At 38.7% G+C, this 21,176-nt stretch overlaps 1 protein-coding gene across 2 annotated transcripts; it reads right to left on the reverse strand.

Annotated features, from left to right (window-relative positions):
- Positions 1-464: 464 nt before the first annotated feature.
- Positions 465-17,051, reverse strand: LOC140230233 (electron transfer flavoprotein subunit beta-like). Of its 2 annotated transcripts, none has more exons than XR_011901368.1 (6): positions 16,751-17,051; positions 15,594-15,752; positions 12,080-12,238; positions 4,071-4,292; positions 2,378-2,609; positions 465-1,339 (listed from the first exon to the last, which is right to left on the reverse strand). XR_011901368.1 is itself a non-coding variant. In XM_072310415.1 (6 exons), exons 1-5 carry the CDS (start codon positions 16,802-16,804, stop codon positions 2,439-2,441), a joined length of 765 nt encoding a protein of 254 aa, XP_072166516.1. In that variant the 5' UTR covers positions 16,805-17,051; the 3' UTR covers positions 465-1,339; positions 2,434-2,438. The 2 variants fall into 2 exon arrangements, 1 of the variants encoding a protein (XP_072166516.1); XM_072310415.1 differs by having other exon boundaries at positions 2,434-2,609.
- Positions 17,052-21,176: the final 4,125 nt, after the last annotated feature.

A 21,176-nucleotide genomic window follows, 5' to 3' on the forward strand; every position in this document is an offset into this window, starting at 1 on the left:
ATCAGTGAAAGTTTGAGAAAAATCGGACAATCGATGCAAAAGTTATGAATTTTTAAAGTTTTGGTGTTGGAACCGCTGGATGAGGAGACTACTAGAGGATATGACGTATGAGTGGACAACAATACAAAGAAAATATAAAGGATATTCAACAAAAATTCACTTTTCTAGAATTATGAAAGAGCAGTGGACCAACCGCTTTCAGAAAGCAGGGGGAATAATTGCTACCCTTAACATATGTCAATATCAAGTTGATGGAATTTGTAATTTTCATGAAAAATTGATTTTTGTAGTATTTTCTTTATATTTTCTTGATATTGTAGTCCACTCATACGTCATAACCTCTAGTAGTCTCCTCATCCAGCGGTTCCAACACCAAAACTTTAAAATTCATAACTTTTGCATCGATTGTCCGATTTTCTTCAAAGTTTCACTGATGTGTTTTACTAATGTTGCTGCTTTCACTCAATCCACATTGTTCTTGGGGTTTATCTTCCCTTTAAGTCCTATTTTCTTTATATTCTACTGATTTTAATCCCTCATAAGTCGAATTTTCTCTAAGTCGAAGCTATTTCTTCAGTCCAAACAGATTCCACTTTGACAAGGTTGATTGTAGTTCCCTTTGTGCACATGGCTTGGTGAAATGGGTTGTGTTCACTGCTGGCATACTGGAGAAAAATGTGATGAAAAGTCATGTTCCCACAGACCGACATCTTGAGGCCAAATCTTTGCATATTACACTCATTTTGTTTTTAGGAGCCTCTCTGTTGACACTCAATCTTCCCTTCAGGGGAGGGGAAGGGGAGGGGGAGAGGGGGGGGGGGAGGGGAGGGGGAATTTGAAAAGAGGGCTCCGACCCTGAAAGGCATGACTTTTCACATGCTTTCTTCCCTGACGTACTGAATGTATTAGAAATATAATGCACTCCGTGCAAGAGAGTCATATCACACACACAGCTGTCTAAGTATCCCACAGTTCAGTTCATTATAATGATGATTATTTAGAGTGTGGTGACATCATACTTTAAAAGTGGAAATTTTCGTTGTTGACATTTTTGCCCATTTCGCGCAATCCGAAACTAGCGCGAAAATAAAAGCACGCAAATATTTTTGCTTGCCATATGTTCCAGTAGTTGATGTCTTCATTCCACGGAATCAAAACATGCGAAACTCTTCTTACCCCGCTGAGTGTGAGAAATTAGTCACGCGAAAATATCCACTTTTACAAGACCCAATAAACATATTGATTTCATTTTCTTCTTCATCTTGCATCGGAGTGGGCGTGGAAGGCAGGTTGCACAGAGTGGGCAGGGCCTACATCTCAGGAGAATGATAATCAGCACCTGTTGGTGGAGATTGAAAACATTTAAATAATACAAGTAGGACAACAACAAGAACAATAACAGCACAATGATAACAAAAACAACAATTAATGATACATCATCACTTTATTTAGGTATAATCCAAAAACAAGGTAAAAACATTCATAGAGACAATAATGAGTCTCTCATTAAATAATGACCAATATTTACAGAGCGCATTTTCCATAAAGACTCAAAGTGCTTTGACAGTTTCAGCAAAATACAAGAAATCAATGAATGATATTTACTGAACAAAACAGACAAAAGAAGAAAACAAAGCAAAACAAACAAGCAATGACTTTAAACTTGTCAGATCATTAACCAGCTATGCAGTGGAATTAAGGTAGAACTACAAAAAGGTCTTAATACGACAGAAATAACAATATCATTTTCTTGTCTCTGAATTCTAATTCATTCACACATAATCAGTAATTTACATTATCACAAAAGAAAAATCACCTTTAAAGGTAGGGGATACCTTTTACAGACCTCCCAAAATGCAGCAAAACATTAAATATGAACCTCGGGGGACTTGTTTAGGCCACTGCTGAGAAATTTGGAAGTCAACAGTTATCTACAATTTGAATAATGCACAAAACTCAACTACTCTGTAGTTCTGTGTGTCAGCCACACTTAAGCCTTTTTGTTGCAGTCTTCTGTATTTTTTTTATCTATAAACACAAATCTAAAAGTATAAGAGCTGATGTAATAACATACAGAGTGTGTGGCAAGAATGTATATAGAAATGTTTGTAAGTTTTGATGAACTTTCTTCACAAAATATACATGATGGACACACATGCAGTGCATGGGTCTGCAAAGGTAGCCTAGTAATGTACTGGAATTTACGGTGAGCCCCGAAAAAAAAAATTCAATTCAAAATCTAACGGTCAATAAAAATGTACTAAATGTTACCTTCCACTTTCAATACTTTATGGGAGTTTCTAAAATGATACTCTCTTCAACATACCACTGTATTTATACAACTCTTCATTTAAGGCATGCAAATGGGATTCCCTACCTTTAAAGCTTTTCTTTCTGGTAGCTTCCTAGAGTGAGCTTTGTAAGTAGACTCACCCGTGCTAGCACAGTCCCCCCTCCTTCAGTTTGGTGACAAGTTCGTCTACAGACTCCACCTTCTGACCCGCCTCCCTGACCGGAGGGTCCTCTACCCGTAACGTCTCCACCCGAGGTGTTACGTCCACTCCCAGGTCCGCTGGACTCTTCTTTGCAATAGGCTTCTTCTTGGCTTTCTGTTGTCAAACACAAGGACATACAGTATGTCCCCCCCCCAAAAAAAAAAAAAAATTACAATCAGATTTTTGCATTGATAACTTCTAATATGATGAAACTGTCTGAATGCTTTTTCAGAGTTTTAAAATATAACATATTAGCTACATTTCACAGAAAACCCCATTTGATTTGGTTAAGTGGTCACAGAGAAATGTGAATCGTGGTAAAGCATGTCATGGATCTGATTCTTCCAAGTTTAGCACCTGGATGCTCTTGAAACTGCATATTAATGTGTGAACACAATGGACATGATGGACAGAACTTGGAGGGAAGGGATTCCTGACACGCCCTACAAAAATACTCATTTCTCTTTGACCACTGAACCAAATTGGATGGGGTTTTCTGTAAGATGTGGGTAATAAGTAATAGTTTCATGCCCTGAAATTGTATTTGGATTGATTCACTGTTTTTAAAGTTATCATTGAAGAGTGTCCCGTTGTAATTTTTTTTTTTGGACATACTGTATAACTGCACACTTCCATTATCACAAATACTAACCTATTTTCCCTCCTGGTCTGAACCTTAAATTTACTGGTTTTGTCTTTTTTTAACTGGTCCCGACAATGTTACTCTCCTCACTTTACCCCGTCATGTTGGACCAGTAAATATAGCAAGACCTGAAAAGTTGCTCGTCAGACAGTGATTTTTACCGGTCTGGGACCAGTGCCAGTGTTCAATGCTGTATAATGAAATTTCATAAAGACAGCATGGCCCAAAATTGTCATCTAGATATCTTTACACACTTTATTTCCTTGGATATAACAAAATTTCGAAATAAGAAAACTGCTGGTCCCGAACACTTTGTTATAATGGAAGTTTCCTATACAGTTCTATTGGCTTGATTACATGACTGATTCTTGCACCGAGTTTTTTTCTATTGCAACTGATTGACAAATTGCCCTTCATCAACATAAAAAATGAATGACTGTTCACCTCCTGATTGCTTAACATGCGTCACATCCACAATTAGTTGGAAATATAAAATTTGCTTGTTTATTATAACACCAACACATAAGGATGCCCACTCACATGCATGTCTGCATTGCTTATTTCAAATGCAATAGAAATATGAGAATAACCATCAACATTTCACAAAATGAGTACATACTGTAAACGCAGAAATTTTCGCGGTACATTAATTTTCTTGTATATCAGGCTACTTCCAGCTCGCGTGAATTCTAAAACCCGCATAAATATCTGAACAATTTTCTCTGCACATTTTGAATGGGTTGACAATTGCGCAGCGTGAATTCATGAACCGGCAAATATGTTTTTGAGCCGTTCAGCATAAAAATTAATCACACTAAAAATTTAAACGTGTACAGTACACATAAAAGAAAGGTTGGGGTTTGATCAAACAGCGACATTTCATAATACATTCAGGTCTCGTTAGTAATGTATGTGTCAAGTGACCTGCTCACCATGATGTTTGGAAGCGTGGCGTAGCGGGGTTCGTTCAGCCGGAGATCTGCTGTAACAACGGCCGGCAGCTTTACCGTAATCTTCTCCAGACCGCCATCGATCTCCCTCTCGACCTCTAACTGGCTGTCTGTTACATTGACCTCTGAGGCGAAGGTGGCCTGGGGCCAGTTGAGGATAGCAGCGGTCATCTGTCCAGTCTGGTTACAATCATCGTCAATGGCCTAACAAACAAACACAATGCAAAATTACACCAACAATCATCATTAATTCATGTATGAAGATATATATCCTGGGCAACTCCGATTATGACAAAGTCTTTTGGACCACCAGTTTTCTTTCTTTATATCAAAATTCCATTAGGCCAAGTAAAAAAAGAAAGTAGTTTCTCGTCCGGGTTTTTTGAGCAAGGCGATGAGGGAGGTCCTTACTATTTGATATCTTACTACTTTTTCAAGGATTGTCAAAATTAAAGTAATATGTGTTTCTCGTCCGGTAATTCTGAGACAGGTACCGGTAACGAGAGAGGGCATTACTATTTTCTATATCCCAATTTATGAAATGAAATATCACTCTGGTGCGGTAGCTGTGTTATGAGAGACCAGCTCCCAAGTGTATGTCTTGCCTGCACTCTGTGCATTTTCAAACAAATATATATATGTACCATACTTGAAATGAAACTTCATGCATGCAGAAATACATTTGCTTTTTCTTTCCACTACAGATGTCAAGGGAAAATGACCATCTTAAAACTGGTATTTAGTGTTGTAATGGCATTTCTGATACCAGTGTACTTGCAATTCTGATGTATTGTGCTATTAATTGAAACAGGTATAAAACATGTCTTTCAACAAATGTACGACTGAAATAAATTCCATGATATTCAAAACACTGCTTTATTTATCATTGGTGTTAGTGACTTTTTGTGTCCACACAGCTGGTATGTATCTGCATTTCTTCACAGTACAATGTAGCACATTCAACTGGAAACTGGCTTGTGTACAATTGCAGATGGATATCAAAATGATACTGATATGGCATTATAGCATTAAACAATTAAAGATGTTTCTTCATGTTCTAAAAAGACATTTGATAATCACTCATCATTTAGATGATGAATGATTGTATACCACACTACAGATGATACGACTCACGGCCGTGTCCGTGAATTTACATCGTAAAGAAAAGTATCCCGCAGAAATATGAGACAAACCAGAATCCGTGGAAACGTTATTTATTTTGTAGATACACCCATTACATTTGCTGGAAAAGCGCATTCATTTTATCTTCAAAATATAACAATACATCGCCTTCAGATGCAACGTTACAGAGCAGAGTGTACGGGCCTCTACACAGCTACAGACACGCACACTTTGCCAATAAACGGTGCGGCACGGCCACTACCTTCCGACACTGCACGCACATGCACACAGTCACAATGACAGGAAAATGTATACAAACTCCATACAATCCTCACAAGCATTTGTACAGTACAATTCATCCGCTTAAAATATGAGAAACGGGGAAAAATACGAACAATGCGCGGAATACGCGTGGAATATCAGCGATTGTTCGCAAAAATGTTGCCGCTATCGCGTTCACGACGTACCGAGTGCGCTGTACATCACAGCCCAGGCCCGCCCGGGCGCCCGCGGCCCGCCCATCCAACTACAGTTCGACTGCTTTGTGGAGCAGTGTGAAATGCATGCGTTATTACATACGCGCTACAGAAGCTACAGCTGTACTATACAGCTATATAGGACGCAAGGCGTAATAAGAAATGAGACATCACCATTGGTAGGTGAATATTATTGTCAATTTCTTTTTTCGGCGGCCGAAAAAAAAAAATATCAAAAAAGTTGATTCGGCAACTGAAAATCGATGCCGGCGGGGAGCGGGCTGGGACGAGATGAATTTCTTGGTATTTTCAGCGCCATTTTGAAAATAGTAAATAGTAAAAAAATCGATGCGGCGGCCAAAATCGATGCGCGCGAGGACGAGAAACTGGTTTCTTTTTTTACTTGGCCTTATAGCCAAACAGTAGAGTGTAAATTATCAAGATATATGGATATTAATTTCGGGAGCTGAACTTCTACTTTGTTGTATTGAGAATTACATTATAACCATGTTGGTTATAGCGGGAGTGCACTGTATATTTCCGCTTCCAACAATCAAAATGTTTCAGTTGCCCTTGGTAAGCGAGCCATTGGGTTGGTAGCACACTGAGTACCTGACATATTGCCATTGGGGATAAACCCACGAAAGGGGGCCTCCAGTTTACACGAGAGGTTACCACCTTTTTCAGGTGCAGCTTTACCATGGAAATCTAGCATTCAAGAGCATAAGTTGCCCAATAACCTTTGGCCCAAATTCACAAAGGTGGTACAATTGAAACCATGGTTTAAACCATGGAAAAAGTGTCGCATGGTCTATTTCATAGTAATACGAAATCTGTCATTTCGTAGATTAAATGACCATTTCGTTTATAATGAAATGATCATTTCGTCGACATATAATGTTAACATTTCAAAACGAGATTAACATTTCGTCGATAAAATCGACAAAATGACTGATTTCGTATCGAAATAGGCCATGCAACAATTGGCGCCCCATACAAAACTACGGTCTTTGTCCAAGGTTTAAACCATGGTTTCAATTGTACCACCATTGTGAATTCAGGCCATTGAGTTTCTATGAAAGTACTTTCACTGCAGGCAGGCTTGTCCTATTATCACATATCAACAAAAGACTGGATGCATGGAACGGAAGCTGAGCTTCCTCAATATGACCTTGTTTGAAAAATGTGCTGGCACAGCACTTTTTGGCTGGCACATGGCACACAGCTAGTGCAGACAAATGGTGCAGGTACTGAACTTTGCTGGGAATTATTATAAGTCAGCTTCGACTAAGTCTTAGTTGTATTTGCATAATCCTGCTATGTCAACCTATTTGGGGGTAGAGTACAATAAATCCATTTCAACAATGGGGGATGGGGGAGTGGGGTGGCTGCTCTACACTGGAATACAAAGTGGTATGCAGTGACACCCTGTAATACACAGGGAAGGCACAATACATTGTATTAGCAGCAAGATCAATGGGATGTTAAAGTTTTTATCACTTAATTGGACATACAGCAATTATAATAATGATCAATCACAAGTACAAATGTACATTGTACATTGTTCCCTTCATGTGTGTGTGTGAAATTGCTGTGTAAGTGTTCATACAGTAAACATACGGTACATGTATATGATGACATAAATGGTATCCCGGGGTACCAACTAAAAATCAGCCATTTTGTTGAAAAGGTTGTACCCTGGGTGCCAAAAAGAGGAAATTATTTTGGTGCTGGAGCTAACGCGTGCTAGCCACTACACTGCACTGCACGAAAGCACACGCTAGTGGTATCGCAGCTTCCATGCACGCATAGTATAACATGCAGTGGCATGGGAATGACTATGTACTGTACACGCACACACAGTGCATGCATTTTTCTCTGGCTGTCCTCGAGTGGATGAGAGGTGGCGCTACACAACGTGGTTACCCGGGGTACAACGGTACCCCGGGGTAACGCGTGATGCATCATATGTCTGCTTGTCATTAAATATGAATCATGCAAATTTTGCAGACAAGAAAAATGTCATTGTTACATTGTACATTAGAAGTATGATTGGAGCATTTTTAGAACTGTCTTAAAAAACAAACAAACAAAAACAACTGTTTGCACCCACGAGGGTCTTTTCAGTATGATGAAACTTAAAACTGTATTTTTCCTCTTGATTTGTACGCACAAATGGAGATTCTATCATCCACTCTGAATATCAAACATGGGATGTCTGCATGATATTGACAAAATAATACAGTGTGTACTTAAATGCAAGTGCCATTTACTGTGAAAGTGGAAATTTTCGCGGTGTTGAAATTTTCGCGCATTTCGCGCAACCAGAAACACGCGGAATTAAAAACACGCGTAACTCTTTACGTCTGGCCAAGCACGAAAAAATATCCACTTTTACAGTACAGTAGTGCAATCCCATTGATGTTAAAAAGAATTAAAAGCACGTATGTACTGAAATCAGTGAGTTTGCTTATAGTGATTTGTCTTATGCATTACAAGGGCTGGTTGCAGATTATGTATACATCACAGAATTTTTTTTTTTTTTGCAACTGATTGACAAATTGCCCTACATTGACGTGAATAAGCACTGAATTGATCAGTGTTTTAGTAGTTGCCATGATAAAGAAAAATCATGGGCGTACATACTCGAGCAGGATTCGAACCTATGACCTCCTGATCACCGGACAGGCGTCATCTCCACTAGACCATCGAGCTTTCGCCCGACAGCAAGTGTTGGTTCTATTAAATTCTTGTAGCATGCAGCGAGTACTGCGTAATTATTCAAATTCATGAAATGAAACAATTTCATCAATTTGAATCAAAGAATTTTCCTGGTATCACATAGCAATATTTAATGCTACATGTATGCATTATTTTTTATATTTGCATAATTTATATTTTGGTAAAATTGCTACACAAATGTCATTTGTGTACCAGTAAATAGCAAATTCCACTACATAAATTTGTATACCATTTTGTGAATTGTTCAAAATAAAATATGTCCATCAATTAAAATTGCTTTTCAACTTAAAGAAGGGAAATTATTCCCTGTACGTACATGTATAATGTACGCATTATATAGCAACTACACAATATTAATTGTCACCTCTGGGACACATTTGACAATTCGCGATTGGGTTGTTTACTGTAAAAGTGGAAATTTTTGCAGTGTTGAAATTTTTGTGCATTTCGCGCAACCAGAAACCAGCACGAAAATAAAAGCACACAAACATTTTTGCTTGCCATATGTTCCAGTACTTACTGTCTTGATTCCACGGAATCAAACACATGCAAAACTCTTCTTACCGGGCTGGGCCCGAAAAGTTAGTCGCGCGGAAATACCACTTTTACAGTATTTGTACAGCAGTTTGTGGGGTAGGGTGTAGGAAAAGTGTTGACTTCTTCTAATTAAATTATGACTGGTGAGGTGTGAAAACGTCACATCAATTGAAGACAATCTGAAGTCAAACCATTTGTATTCTTTTTACAACTATAATGGGGAAAAACCTGGTTAAATATTCACCTTTTAAATCTGCCTCACCCACAAATTCATCAAACATTTCCCATGTGGGCAAGAAATAGTAGTCTTCTCGTTTTTGTTTAGAAAAATTGTTTAAATAAATTTTCTAATAAGCTGTCATTATTCCAATGCACATGATGAAATTCACCATGCTCATCAGTGTATAATATAAGGCATATTCTAACAGTGCTGTCCATGTGCGAGTGCAGTAAACCTTATTTCTAACAGATTGTCAAGTGTTTGGGATATTTTGGTAAAAATCCATTTAGCATTCTTTCTATACTGCAGTCTTTCCACAGAGCTCTTCATTTTTACACATTATCTGAAACACATTGGAAACATACATCTCTACATATGTAGATAAACAGCATCTCTAAACTTTGCACCAATCTAGGCACGTATTAAGCAGACAAGCTTCTTTTTTTTTATGTCTACTTATATGCCAAAAATATGAATGAACTTTGAATTCTCTGTTGCATTGTGATATAAATATTGCTTATTGTCGGTTCATAGGGTGTTTAGGTACAATACATAGATCTGTGTACATTGCTCACAGTGCAATACAGTTTTTATTTCCCATCTGTCTCCTAATGATTTCATTTCCATGGACCATAAAAACTGCATTATAATGATTTCTGCAAGATCAGGACTTTTTTGATATATTGCGTACATTTTCAAACACATCACAGATGCATACTAGTTGAATTCCATACAATTAAATATGCAATTTCACATCATGTAGTACATGTACACATTTGTACTGTAAATCGACAGTGCCATGCAAAGATTGTAGAATTTATTGTGGTCAATGAGCAGATAAACCAATACTTTGAAAAACCCTAAACATGATACATTGAACAAGGATGATGACATAGGTGGCTCACATATTCCAGTAACTAATGCAGCAATGTACTTTCCATTTACCACACCACTTGCTTAACAACTTTACCTGTGTAGTGTAAATGCATGCTTTCTTCTTTGTTCTGCTTCCTTGAGCACCCAATCAAACGTTTTTAATGTGAAGCTGCAATGACATCATCATTGATTTGTTATGAATTTTAAAAACATCCTTATTCCTCATCCCAATTACTATAAATTCTGAAACTCTGCACCCAGTATAACCAATTTATAAACTGTGCAAATGCAAAGTCTGAAAATCATCCGGAAGTCACCCCTAATTATGATATCTGTTCACTGTGCGTTGACTGAAGCATGAATCGCCATAGTATGATATGGTAGCTTCAAGACCAAAAGTTGAAATGGTGCATTTCCCCCTAACGCATAGCTCTCTGAATCTGAATGCGTGTGGTGCTCTAATTTTTTTACCTTTAATTCTTGGGATATAAACTTCAGGTTATGAACGCGCAATGTGTAATGTACGCTTTTATGCACATTGGACACCGAAGTACACTGTACTAGCTGGTATTCATAGATCGTATCAAATTCTGTCTTATAATCTGTCGAATAATAGAGTTATTTTCTAATCTGTAACTTTACATTTGATAAATGGGATTCTTCTGCGAAGCGGCCCAATGCTGGACCGATGATGCCAAACGACGAAATTATGGAAAATATCCATAGATGAGGACGTGACGTGGGTGAGGTTCCCCAACAGACAAAGTTCAGCACAGAGTGTCGACCTGAAGTCAAACTCGAGTACATTTGTTCGAGACATTTCCAGAAAGGAATGTACGATCAAAGATCCTACACTATGTAGGATCTTTCGTACCATTTTCCACAACCGCAAAACCAGAAGTATAAGTCCCAAAAGCAATCGTTCAGATAATCAGGATTGTGAGGTGACATCACTTGATATCGGCTATATATGCAATAGGGAGAATTCAGCCAGTTTTCTCAACACTAATCACAGTACTCAGTGGATATTTTCTTCTCCTTCATCAGCTGGCACCATACTTCTCTTCTGAAAACTCTCACGACTAGCAGCACTTCAATTCGCAAATGTGTTTGTGCGTTGTGATATATTAAGAGTGAAGTGGCACGTATACAAAGTATAAGGGGGTTACACAGTGGCACACAGAGAGAGAACTTCAAACCAGTTCAATACAATTTGTGGATCCAAAAAGAAAATCTCTCACTTGTTCTGTTTCTCTAGGCAGACTTAGCTGCCATAACAGACAGGTCTTTGGGACATTCTATGGGTAAGATTTGTGACTTCCATACCAACACTTTTGGAAGCAGAAATGCATCTAACGTCAAATGCACCAAAAACTAGATTGATCAATTTCCAAATTCATACTATTACCTAAGAAAGCACATCAATTGATGTCTTCTTTCAAGAATTGAGTTTGGGATCGTAAAATGAATGGGGAAGTGGGTTTTCAGCAGTTTTTCTACAACTCTCTTTTGGAAGAATAGTGTGATCAGGTATGTCTCAGAGGCCCCTTTTCATTTCTTGAAAATCCTTTGCACACTCCTCTGTTTCAACTTCAATAACTTTTGAAAGGATGATGCTACTGCTTTGAAAGTTGACAATAATTATGTTCATAGTGTTTTAATAGAACATGCTCAAATCCGGCTTAATCTGATAATCTCTTCATTGTTGTTACAAGGGTGGTTCACTTCCTGTTTTTGTCCCTTTCATTGCACAGCTACAGCTTGGTGAAGATTAAGCGCTTGAATAGACACTGTACTTCAGAGCATCTTTTCTCAGTTCACACTTTTCCAGAGTGTAAGCTTCCTTTCCAGTATTGAAATAGGTTAGGAGAGTGTATTTGAATTGATTTATGCATCATTTTAAAGCTTAGAGTCTGCTCTTTCAGAATCTGACCTTAACTAAAAATCCATGTTTGGTCAGTGGTGACTTTTTGTTGATTTTGCAGAGCAGGGTCAAAAATAATGAAGCAAAAGTTTACCTGCTTTCCAAGAATGATAAGATTGGCATCTTCTTCCTGAGCAAGTTTGGCGAGGATCTTTGAGACGTGGAACGGTCCAAGTCCGTCGTACTCTGCTCCTGCGACCTCCACATGCACCCCTCGGTCCACGCCCATGGCTAGTGCTGTTCGTATCGTCTCCTGTCCAAGAGATGAGGATTGCATTCAGAAGAGACATTTTAATAGACCACACCTTGGACTACAATCAATGTGACTGATATGGAAGATATTCTGACATGGAAAAAGGTTTTCTTTAACACATAAAATCACTGTCCATTTGATGTTTCATCAATATTCTTAAAGGGGTACACGTTTCTGTTGAGATTGGGCTTGAGGTTTCCAACACTTTTTGACAGTGATTTTTTTGTAACAAGAAGCTTCTTATGAAATATGAAAAACATATCGGTACTTATAATTCTAAGAGGAATTCAAAGTTTATTAGATGTAAATTGGTTCTGAAATGGTTGATATATCAAAAAACAAAGCCATCTTAATGAAAGGAGGGACACACGTCACCCACCTTTTATTAGGATTGCTTTGTTTTACTTGGTTTTGGATATCTCAGCCACTTCAAAATCAATTTTCATCAAATAAACATTGAATTCCTCTTAGAATTGCATGCTTTTTAACATTTCATAAAGTGGTTTCTAAGTATCTCACAAAAAAAAAGTTAAATGCTTAATTCTCACCTCTACAAATACTATCACTACCCCTTTAAGAATAGGCCTATTCTAGAATAGACATTGTATTCATGATACAACTATAACACATTTGTGCCCAATAATACTGTACCAGTTGTATCAAAGAAATTTGAATACATCATAAAGACATGAATCCCCTAATGCACTGCATACTGCTCAAACATGCCTAAATGATGATGAAGGTCAAATGCTTTCTAATCCATGTGACATGCAACTGTAAGAAGTGTACTGGTCTGGCCAGTCTGTAGCAGTATACAATGAAACGTCATTGAAAAGATGTTGGATCTAGAACAAACCCTTCATAATACAGTTCGACCTCGATTATCCGGCCATGTCGGGACCAGCGCTCATCGGGATTAAAGCGAATTGGCCGGCTATGGGAGACACAATGTAGCTGCTGTCCAAGTGCACTGGCAGCTACACTGTAGGCAGGTAGCGTACAATGGTGGTGTAATCTATGCTAGCATGAGCAAAATTGTAGTCCCTTCTTCACAAAAATAAAGTATATCTTTATGTGAAAATCATGTAAATTTTATGAAATTATTTGAAAATATCCACGAATAGATGTTAAAGTCACTGTTTTTTCTCAATTTTTGGATGAAAAAAAAAGTCCTTCACTGCGTGAACGCGTCTGGATGATAGAGATTTCCGCATAAAAGGAAGCCGGATAATCGAGGTCAAACTGTAATGAGGTAATTGTGCAGTAATGCAGGTGTTTTTGTGCATCTCGATATACGGAGAAACTTGATTTGAAAGTTGATTCTGAATTCTTTTTGTTATCAATGATCAAATAGCAAGTTACAAGTGGTCAAAGGAAGGTGTCACACTAGAGAGAGGTTAAACTCTTTCCGCCAGAGAACCATGAATTCTCGGAATAGCCTTTGTGCTGATACTGTTGAGGTAACATCACTCAGTTAACGCCTTCACTTCTAAGCTCAATGATCACTGGAAACAGAATGTAATATATTTAATCCAGACTGACGAATGACCCTCTAATGCATACCGACTTTGGTGTCATGATAGGTAAGTCAACAAGGTACACGATAGGCCTACTTCTAAAAGTTTTGGCAAAATTTAACTCCTTGTAACAAGGTTCTCTCGCCATGTAATTGCTTGACACTAATGCTTGATACTGAAGCATGGATGTGAGAGGGCACAAATGACGCAAAGGTCTGAGTGCATCAGTCAATTGTGTGCATTTAAGCGTATTCAATTTCAAGGTAATTATTGAATGCTTCACCCACGAGGCGAAGTCGAGAGGAATTAGGCTAAATTCCATAGTAACTATGGAATTTAGCCTAAACCCACTCGACTTTGCCTCGTGGGTTAAGCATTCCATAGTTACCTTATACGCTTAAATGAACACAATTCCGACTGATGCACTCAGACCTTTGCGTCATTTGTGCCCTCTCACATCCATGCTTCAGTATCAAGCATTAGTGTCAAGCAATTACATGGCGAGAGAACCTCATTACACACTATTCCAACTGATGCACGAAAAGACATGTTCATCATCTGTGTTTGTAGAATTGGGACAATTTTCTTGCCAAAAATCTATTTCTTGGTCATGTTACCCGATGGCAAATTTACTGGATGTATTTCCTTTTGGCTTGCCATAAATGAGAGCCCAAAAACCATGCATCTATTCTAGTACTTCAAAACCATGCATCCAGTAATTAGTAGATGCATGGCGAAAGTACTGGATGCATGATTTTTCTGCCAATAAGCATCTCGTACTGAGTGCGCAAACCTTTGTTACAAATGCGCGATAACATGTTTACCACGCTGTGAGGCAGCATGTGGCCAGTAGAAAATCCAAACACGGTTCTTGACCAATGAGATGCAAGGATTTTCCTAGCCCGACCAGACGCTGTTAATACGCTACGCGAATACAGCGTCTGACCAACGAGCGGGCACCTACAAAGTGGGGAACCACAACACAACTACAAAACTTATGAAAATTTATACGTTCTTTATAAACAATGTACACGTTACCAAACGTTACTCACCTTAAGTGCATGCTTGTATTACAGAAGGTTCGTAAGTCCATTGAGAGCCCTCGTGATAAGTCCGTGGAACCAAAAAATGATACTTTCTGGCGGATTCCCTAACACCGTCAGGGTTCATCGTTGCAGAATTCAAAATGGCGCCTTGATCTCTGCGGAAATCTTTTGCGTGCGTGCGATGCGCTGCTTGAGTGTTGGTGTAGCAGCACGGTCGACAGCGCGACCTTTTGAAAGGGCATTCAGATCATGTGACCTCCCGGATATTGGAAATGGCCTAGCGTGAAAGACGATGTACCGTTCGTGAACCGTTCACACATGCTGCATATAACCATCATTTTAGGTAAGTTATCAAATCTAAATTTCAATATTCATAGCATAGATATGAAGTCTCATTATCATTTTGTTCGTCAGATGAGTTTGAAGTGACAAAAAAATGATCTAAAGTATCAAAATTCAATCCGATCGCATGCTATCGTTGGACCCTCTTCGTGTTTGGAGCTTCGTTGGTACAGCCCTGTCGCGCTACGTATGTACAGCGGCGACTGGGCTGTGTATAGTTAGGATTTTCCCTACCCATTCCAATACTCAGAGAAAAAGGTCTGATAAAAATCTGAAAAAAAAAAGAATTTAAAAATGCACTAAATTGTAAACATTTCAAGGAATTTGAACTGAAGTAAAAAAAACCATATAAAAAATGGGTTTTGGGCAGAGTAAAAAAGTCTGAAATCAGATTAAACTCTGAGCTCTCACATCCATATTAAAACTACATGTAAGTCAATGGGTTTTCACCTGGCATTGCTGTGGTCCGCAGCTCACTGCGATGATTTCTTTCACAAGTTTCTTCTCCTTCAGGCGAACAGCCTCTTCAACGGCGATTTCGTCAAACGGGTTCATGCTGTGTTTGACGCCTTCGGTCACCACGCCCAAGTTGTCGGGCTTGACTCGAATCTGGGGAGATATACAAAGAACAAAAACAGGAACAGCCATTCCTTTCTGCTTGAAATACAACTCATACTATTTATAGCAGGCAAATATTTGTAGGGGTCTAGTTGCCTGTGAGAACACAAATCCCAGTTAAGCACACCATTCATTCTAATTTGACCATGAACGCCATCCAGAATTTGACTGCTGGCTACATGAAGAAACCAAACCCACGCTTTCAAGAGCAGTCAAATTTCGGCACGGGATCATGGGAGGTTGAATAGCATGAACCTTGGTGCATGCAGATACCCTTGGTGGAAAACTATCAAGTTCTGTTAGTTATCTTATCACATTCATAACTTTTTTTTTTCTTTTTGTAACAGCCCAGCTACAATATGTTCCTTGCACTGAGTCAGTTTACAAAATACTACAAGTTGTAGTTCTAGTTTCTACATACACAGACACTAATAGGTTCGACACACATCTAGACATCTACTACGGTTTGATTCGACTTCGAGGTCTAATGGAAACAAAAAAGTTTGTGCAAATGTGGCAGTAGGGCCTGGACACACACTCTTTCTATTACACTTCTATAAACCAAGACAGTGGTCTAGATATTGGCCCTACCAATCATGACTCTGTTTCTGAGCTTCTCTAAGTTCAAGATGAATCAAGTTCGACGTTATTTTCTTAGACTACAAAACACAGTTTCACGTGCTCACAGGTTCCACATTTCATGTTCGATTTCATAAGATAGCTAAATCTACGTCTAGAAGCAGAATACATGTGTACAGTTCTTCTTCTCGAGTTGAGTTACAACTAAACGGCTGCTCCACAGCTTATGGAATCTGAAAGGAGGGGACGGGCCGCCTTCCCGCGACTGCGCGAGCATTCTACCGCGGTCAGCAGGTCGAGCTGAGACTCTCATTCCAATGCACTGTGCAAATACTACCTGAATCTAACGTTAAATCTTACAGCCCTAACCTCACTCTGAGAAATAGAATACATGCTATAGAATACATTACCTTAACAGCATAGTCAATAACTCTCTTGACGCCCACAAGAACACGTAACGCCATTTTGAGTAAGGTCTTCGTCAATAAATTGACTGGCAAAATACCGGCTTCGTTCACACAGACCGATGTGCGATCTCACCAAAGAGCGTAAACGTGTATTGTACGTGTGTTTCACACACATGCCTGCATCCACTACGCCTACGTAATATCGCAGGTACCGTGCGTAGGTCACCTATGGATGATGGGACACACTCAGTAGCTACGGCGTATCCGCGTTTAGCTAGAGATCGAACAGTTCTCGTACGCGTCATGGCTGCACCACCGAAGTGGGCTGCATTCACACATAACCCGCTCTGACATAACGCACATTACGCCCTCTATTGAAATCTACAGTATAAGGTCTGCCAAAATGAATACAAGTACAGTACTGCACTCTAGACTATTTTTCGAGTGCCAAAATGTACATAACAACATTTATGTGATATTTCTTATGTTTTCTTCTTTGTTCTTTTTCTTCTTCTTTCTCCTCCTCCTCCTCCTCCTCCTCCTCCTCTTCTTCTTCTTCATCCTCTTCATCTTTTCCTATCTTTTTTTTTTTCTAATGAGCCTGAAACAGACACTACGATAATACGCAAGACAACAACAACTTCCTGAACATTCGCTACTGTATGTGACGGCTTCTTACAACATCAAAATCATGGTGTTGGGTTCACGGAGGTCTACTTTTATAACTTTCAGCTATTTTGTTACCACAGGGGCACTGCTCAAGCTGTTTCATCTATATTGGCCAACACTATGAAACACGGTTTAGAAATCAGGACGACAGAAATCGGCATGGCCGATCATAACAAACCGTGGTCTCCGGGAATGCACCTCTGCCACATAAGATTGATTGACTGATTTTTTGCTCCAGTTTTTTTTTTTTTTTTAATGCATAAATGTAACACAAAGTCAATTGAGTGTTGTTTGTAACTTTGTATTGTTTGGATATAACACTTGAAGCGGGAAAGCGATTAACTAAATTAATGAAATGTAGGCAACTAGCTACTGTAATGCAATATGAGGAGAATATCCGAGTATTGATGAAATTAATAATATTGAATAATGAATAATTGCAAGTAGATTTGCGCAACACCATCGGTGACAAATTTGCTCCAGGACCTGCGACAGTTATTGCTCCTGTCTCGATTATTTCTCTAAGGACGTGGGGCTAAGGCTAGAGCAGCGGCGGATCCAGAAATTAAGGAGGAGGGGTGTCTTTTCAAAATCAACGGGGGAGGAGCGTATACGTACCCCTCCCATTTTTCTTTTCATTTCTTTTGTTTTTATCAAAAAAAAAAAAGACTAAAGGGGGGGGGGGGGTGGGGACGCCCGGTGCGCCCCCGCCTGTATCCGTCACCGGTTAGGGTTGTGATAGGGTTTATGTCCGATATCAGGATTAGGGTAAGGGCAGGGAGGTGTTAGAGAAGGAGAGACAACTCCTGCTCTCCTTTGAAGTCATGCGCGGCACCGCCGAGAAGTTATGCGCTTAACTACAGGTGGAAATCAGGTGCTTTGACAAAAGAGAGCATCAATAATCGGGACTAGCGCTCTCACATCTAGAAATACTTGCCCCTACTGCATTTCGCTCTCTCTCTTTCAATGTGATGGCAACAATGAATTTGTGTACCTTGAATTGGAGCAGCGAATCAAAATGCAGTGTAAAACTAACAATTTTAACAGCAAATAGTTTAAAAGCACGCTGGTGCACGCTTTAGCGGAGTACTTTATTTGAAAGATCAAAATATCCCAGATCAAAGAATAGAAAACTAACAAGCGGAAATGTGCGGATTATAGAAAAATATTAGGTTTTTAAGATGGCCTAATTTTCATTTCATTTCAATTTGCGCATTACGAAGAAACTAGAAATGCATGTTTATAATATTGAATTCTTTCCTAAACTACTCTTAATCAATTCGAGTATTTCATTCAAAATTTTACGGGGAAATAAAGCTTGTAATTCAACGAAAGGTGAAATGCGTTCTTCGTCTCCGAACTTCGTCTTGCAACTAGAGCGGTGCAGCGCATGACTTCAAAGCGTATAGTGGAATGCTAGACATCCCATTGTAACGCTTTGAACCAAAACATGTGTTTGCATGAATTACGAAGAGTTGTCTCTCCTTTTCTAACACCTCCCTGGTAAGGGCTAATGTTTGTAGACAGAATTTATGTTTGGCTTGGGCGTGCAGATTTTCACTTGAGCAATATTGTCGCAGGAGCAAAATATCGTCATGGAACTATATAATACCATCACACACATTATCGCACTGCAGAGAAACAAACAGACCAGCTCCATGATAGGTCTAGACAATAAAAGGAGGCGGATTTTTTTTTTTTTCAAATGATGCATTGATATCATTTGAAGAACTTTGTGGCAGAACGAGTTAATCTCCATTCGTGTTACTTTAAGGTATTTGCGATTGAAGATAAAAATAACACAAAGAAATGATCAAAGGAAGTAGTAGAGCCTATGAAAAATTGTCAGTTTACATTTTCAAAAATAGCAAGATATGGCGTGAAAAAAAAGTGAGGTATCCCTGGAAGGATTCACTGAAGAGGTTCGGTTAGATAGTTGTCATAGAAATTATACCATAATATTAATTTCACAGTTTTTCCCCCAATTATTACATAGTTGTACTGATTCGTTTATCATTATGTGTATTCAAATGTTTCATTGTAATTACAGGCATTTTGTTGGAGATAAAAACATAACCTGAAATATTGCTCTATCTGATGATGGACTTACTTTAAAATGTTTTAAAATGGAGTTTAATCCATTTTGCTATCAAACTTTTCATTTATTGCATACTTGAAAAAAGTCTCAAGTCTGCTTGATATGACATTGTACCAGCTGAAGTTTAACATCAAGGTATGAATCTTCAATGTGTATTATGATACCCGAGTTCATTATGGCCTTATACCCCCAAAAGAGAAGCAAAAACAAAACAAAACAAAAACAACAAAAACGTATAGTTCCCACACATTTCTATATGCTCGTATCGTCATTATTTCGCATCATATCTTATAATTTGCAATATATAGTGGCAAAGTTGTCTTTCACAAAGCAAACTTACACCTACTCCTATACTCTTTCCATTTCTTCATGGTTATTCCAACCAGGAAACCATGCAGGTAAAATATCAAAATATATACACCAATGCAACTCGGAGTCGTGAATGTATACAGAACTCATTAGCTATACAACACCCACACCTGATACCTTTATTCTATGTCACAATTACTTTGCAAACATGTATCATGCGAATGTTTGCCAGCCAGGTGCCATCCAGAATATGCAGCTTATTGTTGTTTTGAAGAAAAAAAAAAAATCCTATTCACATAACTATGGAATCCTCGAGATCCCCCATTCTATAAGTGCACGTTTGTTTGATGTTCAGTTTTGTAACGAATGAAACGTCAAACCGCTCAAGGACATTGCGCGTCGAAGATATTACATGTATTATTTCCTGCTGCTTGCTTGCAAGCATAGTTGAGGCAAGGAGGTTTTATACATGGAGTTCCAACTGGCTGTAATTATTCAAACAATTGTCAGATATCTATTGATGTACAAAAGAATTCCGCAGATGCATTCGTGCCTCTGATGATCGATGTTGGACGCCGCCGTCTTGCTGAGCGATCTGAAGATTCATTTTGAACGTTATCATAATGTTGGCCATATTTTGCTTATTAAATAAAATGAAATTTTACTTAATGATAAAGCATCTGAAACTAAAGTCAATTCCGTCCAGAAATTTGCGCAAAAGTGTAAATCAGAGCTATATCATGTGAAAATGTCTCGTGTCTGTACCACCTACCTTTTATAAGAAGAGATAGAGAAAAGTAATTACCATCACAAAGACATATCTTCCTTTGAAAGTGGCTGGTGATTATGCAATGAGACACGAGTAAATTGTCTTCGTATCTGCGCGGCAGATCCTGTTTGGCACATGCTTCAAATGTTTTTGGGTGGCGGCTTCGAACATCTAGCAAAGGAAATAAGACGGTTGTGACTCCATTCTCTAGAACCTCCTTGGTTGAGGTTTGCTTGGTGACGTGTTATCAATGACTCTATACAAATTAACATCATGCTACCATTGGGATTACAAATAAAAATGAAACCTAAAATGCATGCTCAGTAATGCACATAGCCTTGGACATGATATAGGCCTACATCAACATGCTTATTTCATCAGCACAAACATCGCCTATGATGTTATCATATGCCATATGAACAGAGTGTTTATCAATTTCTTTCTCTACAATGTATAGTAATATAATTATTCATCATAATTAAGCGACAGCCTTGCGCTAACACAAAACAACACCGAATTGACACTCTAGTCTTCTATAAATCGATACCGACTTTTTTTTTTTTGGGGGGGGGGGGGGGAGGTCA

This window comes from Diadema setosum, chromosome 6, assembly GCF_964275005.1.
Source record: "Diadema setosum chromosome 6, eeDiaSeto1, whole genome shotgun sequence".
In the NCBI taxonomy this organism is placed as follows: domain Eukaryota; kingdom Metazoa; phylum Echinodermata; class Echinoidea; order Diadematoida; family Diadematidae; genus Diadema; species Diadema setosum.